The 7,884-nt window shown below is 50.3% G+C and overlaps 1 protein-coding gene across 1 annotated transcript; it reads left to right on the plus strand.

The window, feature by feature from the left end:
- On the plus strand, window positions 2,214–5,954 carry LOC110389174 (keratin, type II cytoskeletal 6C-like). Its single transcript, XM_021379144.1, has 9 exons — window positions 2,214–2,723; window positions 3,565–3,779; window positions 3,964–4,024; window positions 4,163–4,258; window positions 4,414–4,578; window positions 4,709–4,834; window positions 5,037–5,257; window positions 5,530–5,564; window positions 5,651–5,954. Exons 1-9 carry the CDS (start codon window positions 2,214–2,216, stop codon window positions 5,917–5,919), a joined length of 1,698 nt encoding a protein of 565 aa, XP_021234819.1. The 3' UTR covers window positions 5,920–5,954.

A 7,884-nucleotide genomic window follows, 5' to 3' on the forward strand; every position in this document is an offset into this window, starting at 1 on the left:
TGGCTGATTGTGCTGTGCGCGGCTCCTTGTGTAAGAGATCTGAAGGGATTGTTGGAGCCCAGGCTGCTTATCGAGTTTCACCTGGAGGAGGCTGATGCGACTCCAGCTCTGCTATAATCTTCCCATCTTGTCTGGAGACGTCAGAGTGACTCAATCTGGGCGTCTTATCTGTATGAGCTGAGCATGGTCAGCACCCAGGCATTTGGCTGACTGAGCACATTTCCTCCAGTTGTGGAGCTGCCGTGTGGGATGTCACAAGCCGCTCGTGCTGCCTCCCGAGAAAAGCATCTCCCAGTGACTTTTGGTGATGTGGAGGGAGGCCATGAGCAGATACAACCCGCTTTTGTCCAACAGAACCCTGAGCTCCCCTTCATTTCTCTGGGATTGTCCTTATCTATCCTGGGGACACCAACGAAGGAACAAGACCATTCTCTTGGAAGGCAAAGGGTCCCTGTCCCAGTGTTGGGATGGTGCCCGTTCTCCAGATGCAGCCTGTGGCGTTGGGCAAGCTGCAGACACCTGGAGAACCCCTGGCCAACATTGCTGGAGTCCCTTTGATATGACATTTCCCACTCTTCCGTGTCCCGTTGCGTGAAGACATTGGTGCCAAGCATCCTCCCTCCCAGTGACGTTCAAAGGCATTTATGGCTCTGATTCCTGTAGCTCCTCAGTGGGCTGATTTTCCCAAGGCTTTGAAGTGTCTGTGGCTGACGGTTGATACCTGTGATATTTTCAAACAGCACTTTGTTGCCCAAGTATTAAGGGAGATCCTGAAAGTTCAAACATATAATGATTACTCCAATTTGGAAGCATAAATATAGTATATTTTTGGATGACTGAAATGCTCAGAGTGCTGCATAATGTATTTCCTTTGACATTTATTGATTTTTTTGGGGTTAAGCATTAGGAATTTTGTTTTTCTTAGCATTTATACTCATAACTAAAATGATACCCAGAAGGCATCTGCACAATGTCTATCAGATAAATTTCCAATTTCAGAGCCAGATACCTTGAAGCAGATGCTTGTGTCTGAAAGATACATTTCTCTAAACTAAATTTAGTCTTCCCACAAAGATCCATATGTTCTTCAGTGTCTTTGCCATAGCTCTCGAAACACACATCATATACATCACCATACCGTACCTCTAACTACTTCTGAAGGCATCAGTGCTTCTTCAGCCTTCTAGTTGCCCCTTATTTAGGAATGATCAAATATGATAATCTCAACCTGATCCTTTGTCTACCAACTTACGTCAAAAATACTACTTTCTCATGTCATGGTTTTCCCTGCCTGTACTTTTCTTCTACATTTCTTCCTTCAGTCATCATTACCACTTGCAGCATCAGAAGTGTCCTTCCATTCCTCCACAGGTTCAGCAGTCCTTGTGCCCATCAGAAAAGCAGAAGGAAGGAGCTTGGCCATCCCAGTTCTCTTCTTCCTTCTGCTCTGGTTCTCAGAGCCTCGGTACTCAGCTACCTCAGGTGCTGGGAGAAATGTTCTCCGGGAATTTTTCCCTGGAGAAGGCACTCCCATCCTCAGCAATGGGGATTAGCCTGCTCTTTGGAGAAGAACTAAGCACCTCCTCTCTGGATAATAAAGAAATGCTGACCATTGTTAAATGTTAATGTGTGGTATTCCTGCTTTACACCACGAAACTGCTTCTTGGAAAACCATCAGCAGTTTTCCACATAAGTAGGAGATTCAGGGTGTGCTTGGGGGAATTGTGAAAGTCTCACTCTTGCTGATTTCCACCAAAATGCTTGTCTGACACTGAGCCTCAGTGCAAGAGATCTGAATCCAGATAAACTGAGAAACTGTTAAGAATGGATGGAAAGGTGGGAGGGAAGAACATGACTACATTGCTGTAAAACCTATTTTTCCAGATGACACAAAGATATGAGAGTCCACTTACTCACTGAGTCCTGTTCCAATGCTCTTGCTCTTTTATTCTCTTCTGCATCGCAAAGCGTATTTCTGGGTGGAGTCAACAATTTGGCAAAAATCTGTTAACCGCACCAAGCTGATGAAGACAGTAAATTTGTTTCCTCTTCACACCCATGTAGACCCAGCCCACCTCCAGAAACAGATAAAAGGGAATGCCTGGAGCTGTGGAGCCAGAGAAGACTGTGCACGCTTCTCTCCGCATCCATCCTCAGCAGCACAGCTCCGTTGGTCTTCCTACTCTGCTCAACTCCACTTGGAAGAAGCAGCCATGTCTCGGCAGTCTGTCTGCAGAAGCTTTGGAGGAGGCAGCAGAAGGGGCTACAGCTCTTGCTCTGCCGTTGGTGGTGGCTTTGGAGGAAGTGGGGGCAGAAGCAGGATCAGCTACAGCTCCTTCTCCACATCCCGGGGAACTGGAGGCGGCGGACGCTGTGGAGGTTTTAGCAGCAGGAGCCTCCATAACATGGGTGGCAGCGGAAGGATTTCCATGGGTGGCTCTTATGGCGGTGGATACGGATGTAGAATTGTTGGTCTCAGTGGAGGCTATGGAGGAGGATTTGGCAGCATTGGAGGAGGTGTAATTGGTGGAGGAGTAGGCAGCTTTGGTGGCCCTGTGAGAGGTGGCCCTGGGTTCCCTGGAGGCATCCAACCAGTGCAGGTTGACCCAACCCTCCTGCGGCCGGTCCATGTTGACATTGACCCTCAGATCCAACAAGTGAAGTGCCAGGAGAAGGAGCAGATCAAGACCCTTAACAACCAGTTTGCCTCCTTCATTGACAAGGTGAGAGGCTGAAACCACAGCCGTTTGGGAATGGGGACTCTGGGGAACTCTACAGGGCTGGGAACGGGGAAATATCATGCTTCTCCATGACGGAAGGTCTGGAAAGTGGGCATTGTTCTTCTCATTGAGTCCTCCTAGGGAAATGTGAACATTTTACATCTCCAGGGAGACAAAAGGTCTTTTTTTTACCAATTCAGTTTGATTCAGATCCTTTCTTACTTTTCATCTCTATCCTTCTCTGGGGAGTCGGGCCAAACTGATCACAGTGTACTCAATTACCCTGAGCAGTTCATCAAGTCAGTCCTCTTTCTTCTCAATGAACATGAAGTGTAGGAATGAATTTTCAATGAATAATTGGCAGTTCCTTAATTTGATTCAATACAGATCAACGTAATTTGGGTTCTCTGCACTGAGAGAATACTGAACAGAAATGCTTCATGTATTTTCTGCAATGAATGTTCTCTGATATAGCGGAACATGAGACTTCGTTCACTAGAATGCAAAAAATTGAAGATCTAATACTTCAGCAAATTAATTCTTGTCAAAATTTGCAGTTGGAAATAGAAGTGGTCTGTTAATCTGGAACCTAAATATTCTTATAGGTGTTTAAGAAAAGAGAAAAAACATAGTAGAAAAAAAGTCAAATTAATGAATAATTGAAGTAAAGGAGGTGAAAGAAGGGAGGAAACTCTCTCAGAAAACAGGCTTTAAAAGTCATGGCCCTGTTCAACATTTGAGAAACGATTCCCTTGGCCTCCAAAAGGAGCAAGAGGCCCGAGGAGAGTGATGTCTCCCAGGATGCCAAGGTGAAGGTCTCACACAACCCTCTGTGGGCTTTCAGGTGCGCTTCCTGGAGCAGCAGAACAAGGTTCTCTCCACCAAGTGGGAGCTCCTGCAGCAGCAAGGGCCCTCGGGACCCAGGAAGAACCTGGACGTCATCTTTGAGAATTACATCCAGAACCTGAGGAGGAGGTTGGAGTCTCTCTTGGGACAGAGGGGAGAGCTGGAATCCGAACTGCAGAACATGCGCCAATATGTTGAGGAGTACAAAACCAAGTAAGTGCCGAGATGGAGTGAGCAGAAAGGCAGGGGAGCTGGGGCAGCGTGCAGGTCTCCAACATCTGCCCATTGCTCGGGAGATCTCCAGAAGTGGGAGAGGGGTTCTGTGGAGGAAAGAGGGGGTTCCACCACTGCGTGATGAGCGGTGCAGGAGACTCATCTGGCTTGTCCTCTTCCACAGGTACGAGGAAGAGATCAACAGGCGCACCGCTGCTGAGAATGAATTTGTGGTGCTGAAGAAGGTGAGTGCAGGGGACAGGTTGACAGGGGGCTGGGAGGAGGCAGCTGTGGGATAGGCAGCCTCTGGAGAGAGGCATGGTCTGCTGGCAGTTCGTAGGGTGGGAAGAAGGCATGGTTCGACAGTGTGATCTTTCCTGTAGGATGTAGACTGTGCCTACATGACCAAGGTGGAGTTGGAAGCCAAGGTGGGAGCCCTGACTGATGAGATCAGCTTCCTCAGGTGCATCTATGAAGAGGTAGGAGCCTTCCCTGGGCTGGGCTGGATTGAGGGTGAGGAGAGGAGCTGTGGCTCAGGATCCTGCAGGTGGACGAGCGCCCATGGGGATGTGTGTGGAGCATCCCTTGGGCTCCTCTGCTCCCGTGCTCAGGTTTGTTCCTGTGTTGGTTGCAGGAACTGTCTCAGATGCAGACAATCAGCCGGGACTTGTCCGTGGTGGTGTCTATGGACAACAACCGGCATCTGGACATGGACAGCATCATCGAGGAAGTCAGACGCCAGTACGAGCAGATTGCCCAGAACAGCCGGGCAGAAGCTGAGGCTTGGTACCAGAGCCGGGTAAGCTGGGGAGAGCCGTGGCAGCTGGGATGGCCCCTTGCTGCTGGCTACCTACGTGCCGTGGGGCAAGGGGAGTTTTGTGTCCTGGGTATGTTGTTTCATGGAGGGTTTTCTATGTGTGTGCCATCAGTACGAGGAGCTGCAGAGCACTGCTGGAAGGCACGGGGACAGCCTGCGCAACACCAAGATTGAGATCCAGGAGCTGACCAGGAATGTCCAGCGGCTGCGAACTGAAATTGAGAATGTGAAGAAGCAGGTAGGGATGTGTGGTGTCTCTCTAGATACCAGAATCAGGCTCAAATGTTGGCTTTAGACTGTGGGACAAAACTGTCTTCTTTAGCTACAAATACTACCTTTGTAGAGCATTGTCTTTCATCCTTGACCCCTTCAGTATGGGTTTGAGGACTGGTGGTAGGGGACAAAACGTGATCTGAAGGAGTGCCCTTGTCCTTCCTCAGAACCAGCAGCTGCAGGCAGCTATTGCTGAGGCTGAGGAGCGGGGTGAGATGGCCCTGAAGGATGCCAGGAGGAAACTGGAGGAGCTGGAATGTGCTCTGAGCAAGGACAAGGAGGAGCTGGCTCGCCTGCTGAAGGAGTACCAGGAGCTGCTGAACATCAAGATTGCCCTGGATGTGGAGATTGCCATGTACAGGAAGCTGCTGGAGGGAGAGGAGAACAGGTGAGACCTGACTCTGTCCTACCCTGGCCAAGGTAGCGACTCTCCTTGGGATGGGCATTCATCATCTCTCTGTCCACTGAGTTAGGGTCTGATTTACTCTAATTTTTCCCCAAGTTTTTGTTTTTAAAATATAAATGAGGTGCTCACAGGGACTGTGTCCCAGTGTTACTAACGGGCACCATAAAGAGGAAATCAATGAAGCAGCTTGGCAGCTGCACTGAAGAGCTCTGTGTTGAATTGCATTGACATCTTGTGTTCCTTTCCCTGCGTAGGCTCTGCGGAGACAACCCATCCAATGTCAATGTCTGTAAGTAGCCATGCGTCCTATTTGCACAATGATTTCTCCCATGTTTTTGCCCCTTGACACACAGCGATCCTGTCCTTCTCTTGCAGCTGTGGTCGGCAGAACTACCATTGCTGGAGGCAGAGCTGGAGGTTTTGGTGCCGGCAGTGGCATGGGAGGAGGAGTGTGCACAGTTGGAGGAGGAAGCATCATCGGGGGCAGCTGTGGGGTGGGAGGAGGAGTGTACAGTGGGGGCTTCTCCTCCGGGAGTGGGAGGATGTGTGGCTCCGGAGGTGCCACCTTCATTCCTGCGGGAGCGTCCTCAGTCCGGAGATGTGTCACCACCACAACGGTGAAATCTTCGGGCGTGAAGTACTGAGCCCCGAACTCAGTACCGCCAAGGAAAGAAGCATCACCTGCCTCCAGCCTGCGGCACAGCCCCACGCACCCAGAACCGGAATCCCGCAATGAAACAAAGCATCCCGCCTCCTCCCCAGAGGCAGACAGCAGCAGAACACCACCCTCTTGGCACAGCTGCTCTTCTCCCCGCTCCACCAGTCTCCAGGGATGAAACATTTATGGCCCCACTAGGAAATATCTCCCTTGGAGTTACCCTTCACCGGAGAGTTCATCCAAGAGCCCTCCCTCCCTCGTGCTGGGCTGGCTGAGCAGAAGCGTGAGCGGATCTGCTCTTTCCTTTCCCTTCTGAGGTCTCTTTTTCAATGGCCATGTTCTCCTTGCACCTCCCATGTGTCCTGCATGTTGCCCACATGCTTGTTTCAGCTGTATTCATGGAAGCAGAAGAAACGTGGCAGTGCCCCATAGTCAGGCTTAGGAGTGAGAAGCAGCTCTCCACAGGATTTGGCAGCTTTCATATTTTATAGATTTGTTTCGCTCTTCTCCTTCATGGCTGACAATGTGCATGGCCCTTTTGCAATCCTTCTGCTACCAGAATTTTACTGCCTTGCTGCTTTCTACCAGCACCCCTTCCCCTGAATTCTTTAATAACCAATAAACTGCAGACAGGTGAAAAGATTTCTCTGTGTTGTGTCATTAAATGTTCCCTGGGGGAGGGTCCTGAGGGGACACAGATGTTGCTCCTTGCCGTAGCAAAGGAAACACAGCAGTGTGGAGTGGGGTCCATCCTGTGGTACAAATCGCTGCACACGGCATCAAGTGGGGACGTGCAGCAAGTGGCCTGTGTCCCAGGAGCACCTGGGGATGGTGCTCCCCAGATCAGGAGCTGCGCAGCTGAGGGGAGAAGGAAGAGGAGGACGGGCCTTCCTCTTCCTCAAAGAGCCACATGGCACTACCCTGCTCCTCCCCAGCAGGATCCCTATGTCTACAGAGAAGGAGAGCCAGGAGCATGGCATGGGGAGGGAACAAGTGGCAGTCTGAGTGTGGTGGTTGGGACGTGGAGGTTGGATTGGGATGGGGTGAACATGGACATTGGGTTGGAGTAGTTGGGATTGTGCCAGTTTGAATGCAGCAGCTGGGATGTGGTGGTTGGATTGGGTTATTTTGAATGTGGCGTTTGGGATATGGCAGCTGGATTGGGATGTTTTGAACATAGCCTTTAGGATATGGAAGTTGGATTGGGTTATTCTGAATGTGGCCTTTGGGATATGGCAGCTGGATTGGGATGTTTTGAACATGGCCTTTAGGATACGGCAGCCGGATTGGGATGTTTAGAACATGGCATTTAGGATATGTAAGTTGGATTGGGATGTTTTGAATGTGGCCTTTGGGATATGGAAGTTGGATTGGGATGTTTTGAACAAGGCCATTAGGACGTGGAAGTTGGGCAATGGCAGCCTGAACGTGGCCATTGGGTTGTGGCAGTTAGCCAGTGGTGGTTTGAAGACGGGCCATTGGGATGCGGCCATTGGGCCAGCTCAGGGCACACACAGCCACCCCACTGCCACCACATTGCATCTCTGCTGCAGTGACACCTGGAGTTCCAACTACATGTGCTGGAGACCTCAGTAGGGGATGTCTTCCACAGCTGGTTGTCCTCCACTTCCATGGCTGGTCATCCTCCACTTCCTCAGCTGTTTGTCCTCCACTTCCAAGGCTACTTGTCCTCCACTTCCACAGCTGGTTGTTCTCCACTTCCATGGTTTGTTGTCCTCCACTTCCAAGGCTGTCTGTCCTTCACTTCCACAGCTGTTTGTCCTCCAATTCCATGACTGTTTGTCCTCCAATTCCATGACTGCTTGTCTTCCACTTCCATGGCTGGATGTCCTCCACTTCCATAGTTGATTGTCCTCCACTTCCATGACTGTTTGTCTTCCACTTCCATGGCTGGTTGTCCCTCACTTCCACAGTTGATTGTTCTCTCCTT

Source organism: Numida meleagris, chromosome 32 (assembly GCF_002078875.1).
Source record: "Numida meleagris isolate 19003 breed g44 Domestic line chromosome 32, NumMel1.0, whole genome shotgun sequence".
NCBI classification, from domain to species: domain Eukaryota; kingdom Metazoa; phylum Chordata; class Aves; order Galliformes; family Numididae; genus Numida; species Numida meleagris.

Coding starts and splice junctions, on each gene's coding strand:
- LOC110389174 (XM_021379144.1), top strand. CDS start 2,214: ATGTCTCGGCAGTCTGTCTGCAGAAGCTTTGGAGGAGGCAGCAGAAGG. Junction 3,780..3,963: donor GTTGAGGAGTACAAAACCAA/GTAAGTGCCGAG, acceptor CCTCTTCCACAG/GTACGAGGAAGAGATCAACA. Junction 4,835..5,036: donor TTGAGAATGTGAAGAAGCAG/GTAGGGATGTGT, acceptor GTCCTTCCTCAG/AACCAGCAGCTGCAGGCAGC.